At 53.7% G+C, this 18,768-nt stretch overlaps 2 protein-coding genes across 4 annotated transcripts in view; one reads left to right on the top strand and one right to left on the bottom strand.

Annotated features, from left to right (window-relative positions):
* The first annotated feature begins 2,278 nt into the window (after positions 1–2,278).
* ARX (aristaless related homeobox) lies at positions 2,279–9,635 on the top strand. Of its 2 annotated transcripts, XM_027884231.1 has the most exons (6): positions 2,279–2,595; positions 3,644–4,364; positions 5,645–5,690; positions 7,610–7,679; positions 7,764–7,938; positions 9,002–9,635. In XM_027884231.1, exons 1-6 carry the CDS (start codon positions 2,403–2,405, stop codon positions 9,240–9,242), a joined length of 1,446 nt encoding a protein of 481 aa, XP_027740032.1. In that variant the 5' UTR covers positions 2,279–2,402; the 3' UTR covers positions 9,243–9,635. The 2 variants fall into 2 exon arrangements, with proteins under 2 accessions (XP_027740032.1, XP_027740031.1); XM_027884230.1 differs by having other exon boundaries at positions 7,610–7,938.
* Positions 9,636–14,185: 4,550 nt separating this feature from the next.
* The window catches only part of POLA1 (DNA polymerase alpha 1, catalytic subunit), a 196,954-nt gene continuing 192,371 nt past the window's right edge, over positions 14,186–18,768 (bottom strand). For both annotated transcript variants that reach the window (XM_027884228.1, XM_027884229.1), the window contains exon 37: positions 14,186–15,484. In XM_027884228.1, the coding sequence (XP_027740029.1) occupies positions 15,312–15,484 (173 nt within the window). In that variant the 3' untranslated portion in view covers positions 14,186–15,311. The remainder of the gene's footprint in view (positions 15,485–18,768) is intronic.

Raw genomic sequence — 18,768 nt, 5'->3', positions numbered from 1 at the left:
AATTAGCAGGTTGCAGGGGGAAGGGAAGAAAAGAAGGCGAGAGAGAGACCACAGATGACTAAAAGTTTGTTTAAAAAATAAATAAAACAACAAAGTGACTTGGCAGAGGAGAGCTAGCATTGCAAACCACCTTTGCCTGCGAGCGGGAGCACTGCAGGCCCGCCCCGCTCTCCCCCGGGCAGGGCCTGCCGGGGCGCAAGCGAGCGGGGGCAGGCGAGACCCCTCGGCTCGGCCCGGGCACAGAGGGGCGAGGGACCGGGACGGGGAGGGTGTGGAAACAAGATAAAAACGGCTGGAAGGCCGCAGGAGGACTCCCTGCGCTCCGCCCGTCCCAGCAAGGCTTCAGCTCCCGCCCGCCGCAGCACCGGCTCGCACCGCCGGCAGCCTCGGCGCTGCTGGAACCCTCGCAGCTGCCGCGCCGACGGTCCCCCGTGCCCTCTGGATACCGCCCGTGCCCCGGCGGGATCGGGGTCCCCCTCTCGGGCAGGCGGTGCGACAGCCCTACCCGTCCCTGCTCTCCCACTCGCAGTGTCGCGGTTCGCCCTCCCCGGCTTGGCCGGCACCTGGCAAAACGGAGGGAAAGGAAGGAGCCCGCGGCTCCTCGCAGCTTCTCCCGGCCGAGCCCCGGTAGGGAAGCCTCGGTGGGGAAGCCCCGGCGGAGCCACACGGCACAGGCAGAGCGAGCGCAAGAGGCAGCAGCTCCTCTGAGCGCCGAGCCTCCCCAAGGGTACCCCTGGGTCTTCTTGGCCTTTTTTTTGTTGTTGTTGTTTGTTGGGTGGTTTGGGGTTTGCGGTGGGTGTTTTTTAGTTACTGAGTTAATGGATTAATTGCCACTCGTGCCGGGGACGGCAAGAGCGTCCCAGAGCTGAGCACCGACAGCAAACGGCAGCTTTGCGCGCCTTTCCCGGCCGGGCCGGGCTGGGCTGTGGCCCCCCCGCCGGGGAAAACGGGGCCCGCCGGCCGGGCACGTCGGGGCGCTTCCCGTGGGCATCGCCCCGGCTCGCGGGTCAGAGAGGAAACGAGGAGGGGAGAATGAGGGGCAAGAGCCCTGTGCGAGCCCGCTTACAGAGAGCGGACGACCGTGCGTGTAACGCTTGTCCCCGCGCGGCAAGGACAGACACACGCCTGTGGAGCTTGGGAGTGTGTGCGTGTGCGCACACGGGCGTGGACACGGCCAGGGCGGCGTTGTGCCCACGCTGGCACGGGCACACACACGCACTTGTTTATCTTTTCTCTTAATTCTCGCTGGTCCATTAGGAGACGTCAGATCCGCATGGGAATTGCGGCACGAGCAGGGAAAATGGGGCTGTCTCTGCTCCGGCGCTGGGGACTGGAAATCACCCGATCGAGTGGACGGGTTATTTGTGGTTACCGGGAGCAGTTTCTCCGACGTGTTTGTGCTTGCAGGAGTCCAGAACCAGGAGCGCATACGTGAGCAGGGGACGCTCAGTGAGCTGTACCATGCCCATCAAAACTGAGCCCAAACTGCCTGAACTTGTGACCACTCAACAGGGAGGGAAAAGGAGAGAGCATAAAAAACCCGTCAGAAGTCTTCCGGCCCAGAAACGGCGTTGAAAGCGCCGGCGGAGGGGAGATGCGTGTGCGGTGAAACACGAAGGCTGGCAGGGCAGGGAGGGGGATGCCGTCCAGCACCGCGCCGGGCTGCGCGCCCTGCCCTACCCGAGGGAGCTCTCCCGGTTACCCCATTTCACTGCTCCAGACCCCGCCGCGCCCTCGCACCTGAAGGCGCTGCCCTGGTGTTTGTTACAGTGAAACCCCGAGCGCGGACTCTGATATTTCAAACGCCGGCTGCGACCGCGGCGGGTGCGCGCCCTGCGCGTCCCCGCGCCGGGGCCGGCGGCGGAGCCGCCCGTGGGAAAACACGGCGCGGATCCCCCGGCGGCGCCCACGCCATCCCGGCTCCAGCATCGCACGGGGTGAGGGAAGGGGCGGGCGGGGAGCGGGAGCCCGTCGGGGCGGAGTGGGGGAGGACGGGGCAAGGCGCTCCACGAAGGCTCCACCGCCGCCGCCGCCCATCCCAGCCGCCCCCGACGGCTCCCCCGAGCGGGTCCCCGCCGGCTGCCGCCCCCAAGGAGAGGGGGCGGGGCGCGGCGGGAGGGGCGGGGCGGGGGGGCAGCTCGGCGACTCGGGGCGGGCGCCGATCCGGGGCGATCCGAGCCGGGCTTTGCCGGGCGCCGTTTGTCGGCGGCCGCCCGGCCTCCGGCGGGAGCCAATCAGGGGGCGGCTGCCCGCACGTGGAGCCGAGGGGACTCAAGAGCGCCGCGGCCGCCGCTCACTCCCCCCGTGACGGGCGTCCCGGCGGCACCGGGCAGCGCCGCGGGGGCGTCCGCGCCGCCGCTCCCGCCCCGGCCCCACGGCTCGGCCCCGCTGCTGCCGCCGCCATGAGCGGCCCCTACCCGGAGGAGAGCTGCGCCGAGCGCCCCGAGTGCAAAAGTAAATCGCCAACTTTGCTGTCCTCCTACTGCATCGACAGCATCCTGGGCCGGCGGAGCCCCTGCAAGGTGCGGCTGCTCGGCACCGCGCCCGCCCTGCCCGCCATCGCCGCTCGCCCCGACACCGACAAGGCCGCGCAAGGTAAGCTTCGTCGCCTCGTTCCGCTCGTCCCATCCCCTTTTTCCAGCGTCGGGCAGGGCCGGCTGTGTGTCCCCCCTCCCTCACAGCCCACGACTCGACCCCGGCCCCGCTCCCCGCCAGCACCGCACAGCCGGGCGCCGCCTCGGAGCTGCGGCCGCCGTTATCCCGTTACCGTGCTTGTTGGTGGCTGCTGCGCTGTCAGGAAGCGCGGCCGGAGCCGTGCCCGGAATTCAGCCCTTCTGGGGGGGTGTCGGGTACTGGCGCTTTGGGCTTTTCTTGCTTTCGATGTAAATTTAATTTTTTAATTTAAAATAAATTGGTGCGAGCTGTGATTTGTGCTCGCTCGTTCACCTTAGATCTGTACTGGGTCTCGGCGACCGAGCCGGGGCCGCGCCCGGCAGCAGCAGGGCGGTGATAACGGGGCGCCGGCAGCCGCCGCCCTCGGCCTGAAGTTGGGAGCTGCTTCCTCCGGGACCGTGGGGAGCTCGGCTGGGCAGCTCCCGCGGGCGGCCTCGCTCCCGCTTTTTTCCCAGCGTATACAGGCCGGCGGGATTCTTTCCTTCAAAAGCAAAGCCAGACTTTGGGAGCGCGGGGAGACGATAGGGGGGGAAACAAAACAACAACAAAAAAAAAGCTATTGAAGGAACTCCGGGCAGCCGGGGCTACCTCGCCTTGCAGGATGGGGTCCGGCGTTGGCCGCTGTCGGAGAGGTGCCGGCGCAGGCCCGGGGCTGCCCGAGCCGCCGGAGCCTGTCCCGCCTCTGAGCGGAGCGCTGGACCGGGTTCTGCGGCCAGGAGCAATTTCTTCCCAGGCCGGGAGCAGGGGCTGGTCTAAGGAACGGGGTAGGAGAGGTCTTACCATGGCACGAGATGGAAAAGGATGCCCGAAAGGTGGCTGCGGGACTGGGATTTCGCCCTGGGCTCTTCGCCCGGATCCTACTGACCATGTCTCTCTCTTCCTTTCTCTCTTTCTTCCGCACCCTTCTCTCCCCAACACCTACCCGCTTCTTCCGACTGCTGCGGCCGCCTACGCCACTCTCCTGGCTCAGGGTCCCCTAAGGGCAGCCCCCCTTTCGAGCCGGCCGAGCTGCACCTTCCCCCCAAACTGCGCCGACTCTACGGGCCGGGCGGGGGCCGTCTGCTGCCTCCACGGGCGGCGGGGCCTCGAGGGGACCGGCCCGAGGGGCGACCGGAGGGGGGCGCCGGCCCCGTGCCCGCCGCAGCCCCGTGGGACACGCTGAAGATCAGCCAGGCGCCCCAGGTCAGCATCAGCCGCAGCAAGAGCTACCGCGAAAACGCACCCTTCGTGGCGCCGCCGCCCGCCCGGGACGAGCTGGGCAGCCCCGCCGCGCACGTCGAGGAGCGGCCGGGCCCTGCCGCGCCTGCCGCCGAGGAGGAAGAGGAGGAGGAGGACGAAGAGATGCTGGAAGAGGAGGAGGACGAGGAGGAAGAGGAGCTAGAAGACGACGAGGAGGAGGAGCTGCTGGGCGAGGACGGCGGGGGGCTGCTGAAGGATGCCCGCCGGGGCGCCACCACGGCCCCCGGGACAGAGGGCGGGGATCTGTCCCCCAAGGAGGAGCTGCTGCTGCACCCCGAGGACGGCGAGGGCAAAGACGGCGAGGAGAGCGTCTGCCTCTCGGCCGGCAGCGACTCCGAGGAGGGGCTGCTCAAGAGGAAGCAGCGCCGCTACCGCACCACCTTCACTAGCTACCAGCTGGAGGAGCTGGAGAGGGCCTTCCAGAAAACCCACTACCCCGATGTCTTCACCAGGTACTGGCGCCGGAGTCTCGGCCGAGCGCGGAGAGGGCGAGCCCGGGGGGACGGGACGGGGCCATAGTGCGCAACGTGTGTGCTGCATCCCCGTCTCCAAACCCACCGGGGGTGAATCCTGCCTCGGGCACCCTCGGGTTGGGAGGAGACAGGGAACATTGACGGGTTCCGGAGGGACTCAGGCCGGCAGCGCCCAGGCAGGCTCGCCTGAAGGCCGCTACCGGGGGCTATTTTTACCCCCTGCCCACCCCTCCTCTTGCCGCGGCCGCCGCCGGGATCGTTTACGCGCTCCTCGTGGGCTGGAGCCCGGCCCGGCCTGGGGAAGCCCCGGCAGGGGCACAGATCAAAGCGCCGCTGCCTAAAAATACCGGCCTGGCACGTCGGGGCCTCTCGCTGCCCGGAGCCGCCCCCGAGGAGCCCCGCGGGGCCCGGCTCGACTCTGTCCGCACTTTCGGGATCATTTTTCCGTTGAGAATGGGAGCTTGATGGCGGCGGATCTGGTCGCCGGCTCCTCTGCGGGAAGCGCAGACAGGAGGAGAGGCAGAGCCGCTAGCCCTCTCCCTGCGCGGCCCGAAAACTGCAGCTCCCCTCTCCTGCCTTAAGGCCAGAGGGGGGCTGAGTCCCCAAAGCTGCCCTTTTCGATCATAAAGACCCTCCCGGCTTCTCGTTTGTTTTGCCCGGGGAGGAGAGGGGGGACGTTGGGGCGGGAGTGTCCACGGGGGCGTTTTGTTGCCCGGCCTTCGAAGCGGCATATCGCCCGCGTACCTCACCTCGGGGCGCTGCCTGGCCCCGGCCTCGGGAGCGGCTGCCCAGGCTGTGTAGGAACATACCGCGCTTTTTTTCGTTGGTGTTTTTTTACGGCTTTGGCTTTTTCGTCGGTGTCTTTTACGGTTTTGGCTTTTTCTCCAGGGCTTTTCACGCCCGGCAGGCGGCCGTGTCCCGGTTACGCTGGGAATGCTCCTCTCTCGGGCACGGAGCTGATGAGCGATTTTCCAGCGCCTTAGTGTTTGCTTTAATTGCGACAACGCAAACCGCAGTGGGGGGCTGCCCGGCTGCTGTCCGTCCCCTACACCGCGGCGGCGGCGGGGACTGACCGAATCTGGGGAGCGGCGGGGAGGGGGTTCCAAAACGCGAGAGTCCCTAGTGACGCCCAGCTCGGTGGCGACAGGGACAGGCACTATCTGTCCGCGGCCTGACTCCCCTTCCCCTGGGCACCGGGATTTTGGGCGCGGAAGCCTCGGGGTGCCCCGGGCTGACGGCGGCGTGTGTGTCTCCCCCAGGGAGGAGCTGGCCATGAGGCTCGATCTGACCGAAGCCCGAGTGCAGGTGAGTGGCGGCGGCGGGACCGGGACGGGCGTCCCTCGGCGGTGGCCGGGAGGAGGGTGGCCCCGGCCTCGGCAGGGCCGAGCCATCGGCTGGCAAAAACCCGTGTGATTAAAACTCAGGGCCCCCACGGGGCTTCGGTTGTTAGAGACCCGCTCGGCCGCAAGTCGGGTATTTGGCTGCCATCAAATCTCCAATCGGGCTTCATAAAAGCCCACTTAGTGCTAGAACAAACAGGGCCATTTGAAGGCGAAATGTTGTTTGATTTCCTCTCCGGCTGCACAAGGAGCTGGCTAATGCTATTTGATTTCCCATTTTTGATAGCAATAAGCCTGCATTGATCTAATAGTGAGTGAGTGCAATGCTATTAAAGGTGTTTGCCGCCCCATACCAGAGAGCATTTCCCAAGCCGGGTCTCATAACCAAAGAGACGATAAACATTGGGATGCCCTGATTGCCAACAGAAAACAGATGTCTCTGGGTTTGAAGCTGAGCAAATCACTTTACAGTTAAAATCGGGCGCTGATAAAGCATAATAAATTCCATATGGCTCATTTAATACACAACAGCTTCTTGCATTAGAGGGGCTAATGATGAGATTTGTCCCCTCCTTTCTGTTGACACATTTCTCCATTGTCAAACAGAGATGTGACAGCAAATCAGTATTTTCAGCTCAGGGGAACAAGTCGTGGGAAAGTTAAATAAGTTTTTTAAAAGAAAGGCACCCCCTTTCTCTCTCCTCTATTCATGGCAGAAGATGTAATTAAGTGAATATGAATTATGAGAGTCCCTTCGTTTACCTTTGTGTGTACTCAGACTTATTAATTCAATAAGGGGGAATTGTAGTGAGGACATCTTGCTAATTGAGTTTTAGTGGGGAGAGACGCTCCCTCCATGCCAGGCTGTTGCCTTCCCCGCAAATGCAATGCCTCTTCCTCGTGGGTACCCAGATGGGAGTGCATGGAGATCAGTTCTCACTGAACAACTGCGCAGGGAGACCCGCAGCACTGTTGCCTTTCTCCCTTCCTGGAGAGAGGGGTTCTCACGCTGAGCTTACAAAGCTGAGCCTAATGGGGAAAACTCAGCGCACACAAGCCCCAAAAGATTTACAAACGTCTGTCTCTCTCTCTAAGTCTCTCTTTAGGTGTGTGTTATGATCGCACACTTGGTTATTAAGGGAATACTTTATTTTCCTTTGAAACGCGATATTTTGTCCTCTACCTCTGCTGGTTTAAGCCTGTATTAGTTCACGATTGTTGCTTTGTGGGAGGGGTAAAAGAGAGAAAGGACGGCAGTGCCGCGGCACCCTAACTAACTTTTGTAAAATAGATCCTAAAAGAGCAGCCTGGAAAACTATATTTCCTGCTTTGGTTGACGTTTGAAACGAAGAAATAATTTTTGAGGCAGTGAAATTCACGATTTTTCCCTCTCTTTAAATCTGAAAGGGAAAAAAAAAATCTACGATCCTCAAACGATATAATTTGTAAATATGCTCTTTGGCGAAAAAAAAAAAACCCAAAAAAAAGGCAGTGTGGGTGTGAGTGAGTATGGAATAATTCCCGCAGAGTCCCCTTAGGAAGTCGTATTCCTGCTGTTCTGGTGCTGCCGACAGCTGCCCCGCACCGCCGACCTGCCGCAAACGAGTGCGGGGGTGCAGAACTGTTGCGCCCCTGCGGGAGACGAGGCTCGGGGCAGGGCCGGGGGGTGTCACCGAGAGCCCCGGCGTGGGTCGGCACCGCCCGGAGCTGCAGCGCGGCTCTGACACGCGTGTCCCCCACGGGCCAGCCCCTTTCTGGGGTGCCCCCGCTTTGGGGGCGGCAGAGGAGCGGGCGCCGTCGGGCCGATGCGGGGCTCCTCCGGGGCTCGCCCCGCCGAGGGCGCGGACAGGCGTATTAAAACCGGTCTTTTCTTTTGGCTTTCAGGTATGGTTCCAGAACCGTAGGGCTAAGTGGCGGAAGAGGGAAAAGGCTGGGGCTCAGACACACCCCCCAGGTTTGCCTTTCCCTGGTCCCCTGTCAGCAACTCACCCCCTCAGTCCATACCTTGATGCTAGTCCTTTCCCTCCTCATCACCCAGCTCTAGACTCCGCCTGGACCGCCGCCGCCGCCGCGGCCGCCGCCTTCCCCAGCCTGCCGCCGCCGCCCCCCGGCTCCGCGGCGCTGCCCCCCGGCGGGACCCCGCTCGGCCTCGGCACCTTCCTGGGCGCGGCCGTGTTCCGCCACCCTGCCTTCATCAGCCCCGCCTTCGGCAGGTACCGCCCGCCCACGCGCAACCCGGCACGGGGGGGCCCTCGGGGCGGGGGGGCGGCGGCACCGCGGGGTTATCGCGGAAGGATCTCGGCCCCACGCGGAGGGATCTCGGCCCCACGCGGAGGGATCTCGGCCCCACGCGGGACCCGCCGCGCGCGCGGCCGCCCCGCCGTTCGAACTTGGAGCGCTCGGCGGCCGGCGCCGATTGGGCGCTGGGTGGGTCACGTGCTCCCGTCCCGGCTTCCCATTGGGCGAGGGAGGCTCTCGCGCCCGCCCCCCCGCGCGGCCGCGGGTGCCCCGTGGGGGCGGACGGGCCCGGCCATGCCGGCGGCGGGAGCACGGCAGGGACCCCGCGGAAACCGGTGCTCCCACGCAGACGCTAAATCGTTGCGTGGGTTGCCCAGCATGCACGCGTGGCCTCTGCTTTGCCAGGGGTGGCGGGAGTTGCTCGTATTTGGTCTTTCGGGGTGAACAGAAGCCGTGACATCCCGGGCGCTGTAAGCGCCTCCGGTCGAGGGGGTCCGTCACGGGCGGATTTTTAGCTGTGGGCGTGAGAGGGGCCGAGCAACTTCTACGCGTTCTTGTCGGGACGAGCTCCCGTGGGCTTCGCGTTCCACGCGGAGCGCCCGCATCCGTAGCCGTGGAACCCCTGGGCAGTGCCGGCAGAGCTTCCGCGGAGCAGCGGCCGCCCCGTCGAGGCGCTGGGGCAGGCGGAGGGCGAAGGACCTGGTTAACGCAGCGCTGCCTTTCCAGCACTGGGGGTTTCCCTTTTTAATTTTTTTTTTTTTTTTACCTCTCCTTAGGGAGAACCACCCCCCCCCCGCGCATCCCTCTCCCCGCCGGTTGTACCCTGCGCGGGACCGCAAGGCGGGGAGGACCAACCTGTGATTTTTCCTCCTTTTTTTTTTTTTAAAAAAAAACCCAAACCGATCTTTTGCATTCCGGCGTCGGGTATTCCCAGCGAGTCTCTGTCTCCGCCGCGCCCCTGCCTAGGGGGGAGGAGGCGAGCCGGGGCCATGCGGTCCCCGGCTCGGCGGTGACGGCCCGTCTGTGCTTTCCTTGCAGGCTCTTTTCCACCATGTCCCCCCTGGGCAGCGCCTCCAGCGCCGCGGCCCTGCTGCGGCAGCCGGCGCCGGCCGCCGAGGGCGCGGTGGGCTCGGCGGGGCTGGGGGACCCGGCCAGCGCCGCCGCCGACCGGCGGGCATCCAGCATCGCCGCCCTGCGGCTGAAGGCCAAGGAACACGCCGCCCAGCTCACCCAGCTAAACATCCTCCCCGGCAACAGCACGGGGAAAGAGGTGTGCTAAGGCATGGCCGCCGTCCGCGGGGTTCGGGTTAGGTTTGGGGTTTTTTTTTTTAGGGGGGAGAGGGGAAAAAAAAGAGAGAGAGGGAGAAAAGAGGAGAGTAAATACGCGAATCAATAAAGGTCACCTCAGACAGCACGAATCAAGACCAAACGGGAGGAAAAATTATTAATGATTTTTTAAAAAAGAGGGCCAGCAGCTGAGACTGTGGTGGGTTCTTGGTTTAGGAACTTGGAGACAGCGAGTGCCTCTCGCATCACACAAGTGAACTGATACTTGCAAGCTCCTGAATAAGTAACTCCTTGGCTGGTACATTTCTTTAAATGTACGCAGTGTCCATTTCCTCTCTGAACACTAAGAGGGGAAAAAAAAAGTAAAAAAAAAAAAAAAAAAAAAAAAAAAAAAAAAAAAAAAAAAAAAAAAAAAAAAAAAAAAAAAAAAAAAAAAAAGAAACACCAAAACCCTAATAAAAGTTACTATATACTAGCGTTTCATACACTAAATATTTTTCCTTTTGTTTATCTGGCAAGAAAAAAAAAAAAAAGAAAAAAGAAATAGAATTGTAATTAAGAAAGAGAAAAAAAAGATAGAGAAGCAAAGGGGGCGAAAGCTGTCCCCATCTTCTTAAAATAACATCCTAGGAAGTTCAGTTGTTCTGTTAGAAGCGCTGGAAAACTATTTTACATGTTGTGCAACAAGCTGCATATGCTAACCAAGGATGCTGCCAGTGCAGACTGAAAGTAAATTTGATGCTGTAAGATAACCAGTGCACTTAAGGGAAAGGGTATATCTTTTCTTGTTATATTCTTTATCACTACACCAACCAAGGTTTTTATATCAAACCAAAGGGAAATACACTGCTAGAATATGGACTGTTTTAGTCACTAAACTGTGATTATTGATTCTGTACATACCATTGTTATAAAAAAGAACAGAGCTTTGTATATTTGAAATGTTATAAAACAATTGCACTCAGTGTAGTGTTGTAAAAGTTTGTCATTCTGTAGATTCTTACTGTGTTGTAGATATAATAGGGTTCCTAGACAAATATTTATGTACAAACCCTTTATTTAACTTATTAACTGTAGAGGTTTCTGAAACCCTCAAGAGGCGATGGTACAGTACTTTTTCGTGTAATGTCGTTATTGTTAACACTTTTCCTTGCTATCCGGTGGAGAAGTGCCACGTTCAGCAAAAAAAATAAACAAAAATATATGTTTAACAAAAAAAAAAAAAAAAAAAAAAAAAAAAAAAAAAAAAAAAAAAAAAAAAAAAAAAAAAAAAAAAAAAAAAAAAAAAAAAAAAAAAAAAAGGAACAAAAGAAAAAGCAAAAAGCCCGGTCCTTGCAGGGGCTGCAGGGCCACCGGGCCCGGGGCGCCCAGGGCTGAGCCCCGCCGGGTGAGCGGGGGCTGAGCTCCGCCAACCCCGCCGCCGGGGACCCTCGCCACGGGGTTTGGGTGGGCGAGGGTCGCTCGGTCGGGGTCGACGGCCAGAGCTTAGGCGGGGTGGAAACGAGGTGCCGGCGGCCCCGTTTGCCAGGGGATTTGCAGATCGTGGGGTCCGGAAGGGCACCCACGGCTGTACTGCCCGCACTCTGCCGTGGGCACCGTGGCGTCCCCCCCCGCCCCACCCCGCAGTGCGCCGGGGTCGCATCTCGGTGCCAGCGACCCCGCAGCGCAGGAAGCCGCCCCACGCACACTCGGCAACTCCCCGGGAGGGGATGGGGCAGTCCCTGACTCCGCCGCTGCTGAAAGCCGGAGGCGGAGGAGAAAAGTGGGAATTTTCGAGAGCGTTTTGCTTGTCTCTCCCGCACCTTTGGGGTCACAAAAGTTCCTGAGATGAACTTCCTTTTTCTATTCCTCTTTGGTTGTTATTTTATTTCTCTCTTCTTCTTTTTATTTTTATTTATTTTTTTTAGTTGGTTTGAGGTTTTTTGTTTGGTTTTAAATCTCTTTTTTTTGGACGCGGCGCTCTCGTGTGCCTTTCCACGGAGCAGGGGCCAAGATGCGTGAAGTGCCCCAGCCGCACTCCCCGCTCCCCTTCCCGGTCCCAATGAGTCCTGGTCCGCCCGGACCAAGCCCTGATCCCCGACTGCTGCGGGCGTGGGGCCGGACCAGAGCGCCAGGGTGTGGGGGATTTTTGGGGGTGATTTGGTCTAATCGCGGCAGCGCTCCACAACGGCGAGCCGGGGCCGGAGAAGAGCTCCCACCCGGTCTGGGCGAACGGAGGGGGCTCGGCCCGGCCCGGCCCGGCCCGGCGGGGCGATCCCGGCTCCGGAAACCGCAGACCGGGAAGCGTCGCCGGAGCGAGCATCGCGCGTGGGAGCCCGCCGCGACCCTTAACCGCAGCTCCCCCCTTTCCACCCACGGCATTTCACATCCCACACCCCCAACCCCGCCCGCCCCCCAGCTGCATTTTTGAGTTCTAAAACCCACCATAGGAGCGAAAAAATTTTATGGGAAAAATAAGACTTGTTCCCTGGACGTTATTAACAGTGCAGACTGAAATATACATTTTTGCCTTAAAGAAAAGGGAATCATTATCAAGCCATTAGGCATTAAGAAATGTCATTCAGTCATTTTTATTCATTCCGCTGAAATCTTCGTAAAAGCCCGAATCATACTTCTGCAAGCAGCAATTTTGTTAATCCAGGGGGTTATTACTCTGGTCCCTTATTAGGATCTATACTGCTGCCAAGCAATCCTATAACCTTCTCAAAAGAAGTTTACCTCCGTGTTATAAAACCAGTAGTGGTATTTATACTGTGCAATAATTAGTGTATTACCTGAATCCACTAACAGGTTCATTTTATCTCCGCACAAAACCCCTAGTCTGCTTATAGAAAGCTTGTGCCTCCTTTGGTGCTGTTAAAGTGGTGAAAGAGTGAATGAAGGCTGGTAGCACTTTCTCCTTTCGCCGTGCCTTAATTCCCATCTCTTTTTGCTCTCATCCAATTAGTGCAGTGTATTAAGCGGTTTATCATCTCATAGTCAGCTATTGAGAGAAACAAGGCGAACACTTTGCAATAGAGCCTGCTCTCCTTTGACACCCTCAGGTACTTACATATTCCACTGTGCTATGAATAATAGAGGAAGAATAGAGCGCTAATTCCCTCATCAAAGAATGCCTTGTCTGCTGCTTTGCTCAACAACACCATTCTGATCAAAAGAAAAGCAATAAAGCTTAGCATAACAAAACGAAACCTACTTATTAGCTTAGTGGTTAAATTAATGCAGAGCCGCTGCTATTCAAAACCAAGGTTTGAAAACAGCCTCCAACAACCTGATAATGCTGCCTTCGGGATGAAGGAATTTTAATCTGAAATTTGAAGCTGGCACAGATGAGTTAATCTATTAAACTGCTATAAGGAGGGTGCAGGAGAACTATTCAATTAAGGCACATTTAAGGTGCTCTGCAGAAGACAGGGAAGGATGTGAAGGGGAAGATGTGCTCTGCTTCGGCCTTAGAAAACTGCCTTTGGCGGCAAAAAGAGGAATTTTGGCACAGCAGCAACCATGTTTGCAGATGGGAATTGTTTTTCATATCGCATATGTCATCAGCAAAACCTGGCCACCGGCTCCATATATCAACACTCCTCTTCCCCAACTGTAAATAAATACAAATAAACATAAACCTTAATTTTAAAGGCGGGGGGGGGGGGGGGGGGGGAGGAGGCGGGGAGAAGGGGACACAAGAAGGGAAAGGAAGGGAAGGAGATTTGGGCCTCAAAACACAAACCTCTGAACTTCAGTCTTTCCCAAGTTATTTACAGCACAGCATTTTCCAGCTCCATTTAATATTAAATACTATGAAGATGATTTTGCTTTTCCCAGCCTTTCTGCGGGGCCAAGACAAGGCACAGTGCCCAGAGCTGATTAGAGAGGGAGAAGGGGAGGGGGAAAAAAATCCAGTTTACTCCTTGCCAAGACTTCAGCTCTGATTTGACCAGCTTTACTGAGAAGAATCAAAAAAAGCTTCCATTCGGGGTAAAAGCCCTTGTTTCCCATTCCCTGACCCCCAGACTGTGGCTGGTTGGGGTGGTGGGGGGCTGTGCCACTCACCGCTCCTCCGCCTCGGTGGGGGGGGGGAACAGCCCCTTGCAGGGCCACTCTGTGCTGCTGCACCTTACACAGTCATTCCACAACACTCTCATTTAATCTAAACATCCCTAAACTTGCAAATTAACAGGCTCTTCAGCTGTAATTATACAGATACATACAAGTGCCACAGGGTCAGGTTATGCCATATCTATCTATTTTATCTGTATACCTAATGTTTGGAAGAGAAGGTCACACTTTTCACTTTTCCAAGGCATTCTACCCAGTTACTACTAGTAATATCTTCATAATCCTAACTGTGTTGGACACGACAAATCTAAAAATCCCTGCGTGAAATTACAAGAAACTGGGATCTTTAGAAGATCTGAAACTTCCATTATGTCATCTCAGAAGCAACACCTTCTCTCCAAGAGAAGCCTCCAAATAAAGTCTGTTTAACAGTATTAACCCAACTAAACACATTGGGAAGGAACGACAGCTCACCAGGGGTGGGACAACACCTGCACAAAACCAGGGATTGAGTAGGTTCCATTTCCCACAGCAGAGATTCAGTGTGAGAAAAAAAGAAAGGATTTAGCCCAAAAAGTTGCTTGGAAAACAACTGTGTATTTAGGCATATTCAAACTGACATTATACACACTGACACACAGCCTCTTCCAACACCACCTTAGGGACAAATGAGTGTCATAAAATACTCTTAATACAGGCACATGCATGCCTTCAGTGCCTAACACATTCGTGGCTGATGCTCTTACTTCAAGATCCCTCTGTTAATGGCTGTCCATCCTAAAGGCAGACACACAAGCAATTTTGTAAGACCAGGAAAAGTCTGGAGCAATATGACCCAGCATGGAGCATTTTCAACCCTCAGATCATAGAATCAAATTCTCTTTTACTAGAAAACTTTATTTTTTAACTTCAAGTGTGAAGAAAACTTTACATTTTATACTGTTTAAGATTTAAAAGCAAAACATCATAACCTTACATTAATATATCACATTGCAAAGCTTAACAGTGAACATGAGTAAAACAATATTTTGTGTACAAAAGCATGTACCCAAATTTATGCTCTTCTTGTCATATCTGCTTGTCATTTTATTAAAAGTAAATGATAAATACAAATTGTTTGCAAAAACTGTAAAACCTCCAACACAGTAATTATTACAGAACAGTAACAATGATTTACTGCTTTCCATTCCCCTGGTTTTGGTTACAGTGTCATCCTAAACATATTTTTCCCTATCGATTGCTTACTTTCAAAAGCTTTGCATGGAAAGAAATGTAATACATTTATATCCTCTGCATGTGTGAAATGGGTTTTGTACATCTGCATGTCTTTACATCCACAGAGATTTTTCAACATGGCAAAATACTATGCTTAAAGACTCTTGGAAAGACTTCTAATAAAACGATGGTCCCTATTTTTAGCACCTCCAGGTTTCAGTCGTTCTTTAATGAATTCGAAAGTAAAGCATCCCTACCTCTGTTCAGAAGGTAATAGGACATTTAAAGGCATTCAGGTTTAGTATTGTTTTTAATTGGTATGTTTATGATCAGGAAGAAGATAAACTGTGAAAAGGCAAAACATTAGTGCTCCTACTGAGACCTCTACTAACCTCTCTTCCTGAGAGCACCTCTACTAAATACCCTGGAGCAAAGTCTAGGATCACTTACATTCCAGCAACTCTCACTGGGAATTATCCAATTAAAGCAGCAATTCCCCCACCCCCTTTTCCCTCATAGGTCTAAATACACAACAAAATATATTGCAAAAATCAACTACTCTGTATTTTAATAATCCTGGTTTCTCAATGAATTAAAAAAAAAAAAAAGGAAGATAAAAACACCTCAAATACTTAATGTCCACGTGAATCGTACTTTGTTTTCATCTTCCATCTTTTCTCCTCCAAAGAGACAAGATTATTAAAACATCATTGTGCATACTGAAATAGAGTATTGCTGAAGAGATCATTTCTGATAAACAAGGAGCTATGCTCCCTCCATTTTTAATCAATCACTGTCTTTCATTATTGGACTCTCCCACAGATCTTCCCATAGTGACAGAGAAGAGTTTGCCGAGGTTCACTTCTGAGTAGGCACTCATGGACAGGCATTTGTCTACAGTGCTCTTCAGTCTTTTGTAGGCCTCAGTCACTTCCCTCCTGAGCGGCTTCCTCCTCAAATACTCTGAAAGAACAAAGAGGGGAAAAAAAAACAAACGAGAAGGATTAAATGATGACAGAAAGACAGGATTTTTGCATTCACTAGGACTGTGAATCATAGATAGCAAAAAGGACATTTACAGCAAGCTCTCCCAAGTTCTGCTGCCTTTCCCTGTCGTGCCACACCAGCTGGTGAGGGGCCATGGTGAACCTGCACAAGGAGCCAAGGATGAATTTCCCCCAGCCCCACCAGTGTGGGTGCAGCAGCTCCTGCCAGGAGCTGGCAAGAAGAACCACATGCCCAGTTTTGACATCTAACTGGGGTGAAATGGGGTTTCACTAAGTCACAGCAGAGAAAATAAGTGATAGCAGGGATGGCTCCGAAAGGATCCCATTTAAAATGAGCAGGTGCCTTAACTCAGTCAGAATTATGCAGTTTCCAGGGGTTTGAAGCAGGCAAAGGGCAGACTTCAGAAGTGAAGGAAACCATGCTTCACTCCTCTCGCCTCTCCTGCTGCTGCTAATAGTGGCACTGGCACAACCTGGGACAGATTTATGACCAGTTTTGTGCGTTCTCACATGCACCTTGCATGCAGGATGGGAATCGTGATGCTCAGCGCTAGAGAGGCACTGGAAAGAAAAGGGAAGTAGAACAAACAAGGGGAATTCCATGCCACCCTGCACTAAAATGGAGAGAAGATGCCTGGTATTGCAAACAGGAGATGTCAGGTTCACCTGACACATGAATGAAGAGAGTAATTCCCAAATGCTTGATCAAGAGATGTCTGGAGAACAAGACATTTACCCACTTGTACCTTTATGTGTGTGCAAAGTCATGTATGTGCACAAGTCTGTACATATTTCAGCAGTGAAGCCCAAACTGTTCATTTTTTTTGTTTGTTTGTTTTTGTTAAACTTTATGCCATCAAAAAAATTCCGGGATTTTATTTGGGTGGTTGTCCAGCCTTTGCTTTACAAAAAGTGTGGACAAAGACTAAAAGAGCAAAGTATTCCATGATTCTGCTACAAAGCAATGCCAACTGGATGCAGATCTGGTGCAGCTGTGCTCCTACTTTCCAACCATCTTCACATTCAGCTCTTCCCTGAAAACCTGTGCCTGCAGTTATTCCTTGGAACAGGCCACGCTGGATAGCAGATATATTGCAAAACAAGGTGCCCTCCCAGGCAGCTTTCCCCCTGCTGGGCTGGAGGGACTCCATGTCAAGCAGAACTAGGGAGAGCACAGCACAGGTTCTTAAAGGTTGAGCTTTCAAGCCCTTTAGGTGCAGTGTAAGTATGTGTCTTGTGAGAAACCAGCATAATCCTTCCATTGCTCATCAGCTTTGACTAAAAGCTGTTGCCTCATTTCTTCCTGACACCTTCACAACATCTGTACTGTCCTCCTTGCACTCTGAACATGTAACAAAGGAGTCTCCATCCCCCGTTAAACAGCTTTCACTGCATGGCAGTTCAGATGAAAAACCTGTTGTCTCTAAAACAACTGAGTTTATATAAGAGAAAGTTCTGGGAGAGAAGGACATGCTGGTTTTTTGAGCCTACCTGTGCAAGGGATGAAATGACTCACTTTTGTGATGACTCGCTTCTATGATGTGACTGAGATGAAGGCGTCCCATCAGACACACCATCTCAGCAGCTGAGTCAAGGACTGCTACACAAGGAGATGGCAGGGAAGGGAGGCATGGTAACAGAAATAGCTGTTACTGTTCTGGGGTTTGTGAATTTCTCCTCCCTGAGGATTTACAAATATTTCTGCAGAGCTTCAGATGTTTTAAGATGAGCTCAGCAGACTGGATACAATACAAACAGTAAGGTCTTACTGAGCAATTGCCACCTGCTTATTCACAAAGTTCCGCTGAACTCAATGGCTTTTCATGAAGATATCAAATCTTTAAAAATTAGGTTAAAATTTAAATTAGCAATGCCAGACTGAGTAACTAAATACACATTGATTAAAAGCACTTTGGTAAAAACCTTTCATGCATCCTTGTGAAGAAGGTATGTATTGTGCTGTCATATTCAGTTTTGTGTCTTTATATTGACAGCTCTGGGCAGTAAGCAAAAAGAGGAAGATGTCTAGTTGAAGATACCACATTCTTACCATTACCCAGACAGTAATTATTAGCAGAATTGAATTTTCCTTAAATTACACCACCAGTACAACAAAAACTTTGATTACATTAATCTGTTCATTAACAGGCTGAAGTCACTATGGCATAAACAGATTTAATGATTCTGAATATATTTAAATGTAGGGCTAAATTAAACACACCTTGAAAATTGTCATAACTTTGTCCATAAAAACACCAATCCCACTTTGCCACAATTTCAGGTCTAACTATGCATTTTCTGGATGAATGATATGGTAAGTGGGTTCACTTGCCACTGCTCACTTGTTATCCAAACCATGCTCTTTATACCAAGGAACTGTGGAAAATACCATCCTTGTAGCTCAAAACTAGGCTAAAATAATTTAAAGCTTCCTGGAGCTCAGGAGGGACCAAGGTAAAATGTATCACTGCAAACAGCTGGCACATATGAACAGAACAGGAAGGCACATTAATCATTAGAACATCGAGGCAAACAGTAAACCGGGACTGAAAGTAGTGAAGTGAAATACAGGCCCATGTACAGCTCCAATTCAGGCTCCAGGGCTCCAGCCATCCCACTAACAGAGCACGAAGCTTCCCCCAACATTAAATCTAAACTTCAATTATATGCAATAACCTTTCTGACAGTATGCTTCAAACATTTCTTAGGTGCAATTACCCTCATAGAGGCAAGCAGGAAAGGGTGGACTGAAAAAATGGAGAAATATGAGGGGCCTCGTTGAAGTAATGAGGCCAATTTTAAGTTTCAATTATAAGAGAATGGGAGCCGGGAGCTCCGGGAGGAGAGGCAGGCGGCGGCTGCGTCTGCGGCACAGCCACACCACGCATTTGAATGACACAAGTGCATCTGATGACTGGGGAGAAGAGATTTAAAGAACTGTAGTAATACAGAGCAGGGGAAGATGAGAGAGGACACAGCTCCTGATGTGTTTACCTCCTTTGCTGATGGGATATTGACTTTTCCCACCAGGTTGGTTAGAAAGGGGACTATTTACGCTGCCACACAGCAGAGTAAGAATGACAACCAGCATCACACCGTGCTCCTCTGAGTAAAAGACAACTGTGACCGTCGTGTATCACACAGTCAGTCAATACCTTTGAGTTACCACACCATCCAACTTAGAGATGCATATAAAAGCTCCTACTTTCTTCCTAAATGAGAATTTAATCAATAATGCAC

The sequence above is a fragment of the Empidonax traillii genome, unplaced genomic scaffold (genome assembly GCF_003031625.1).
Source record: "Empidonax traillii isolate 1590-97213 ecotype Southwest subspecies unplaced genomic scaffold, ASM303162v1 scaffold140:size1466565, whole genome shotgun sequence".
NCBI classification, from domain to species: Eukaryota; Metazoa; Chordata; class Aves; order Passeriformes; family Tyrannidae; genus Empidonax; species Empidonax traillii.
Note: the sequence above shows the minus strand (reverse complement) of the source record. Positions and strands in the feature narration are given on the sequence as shown.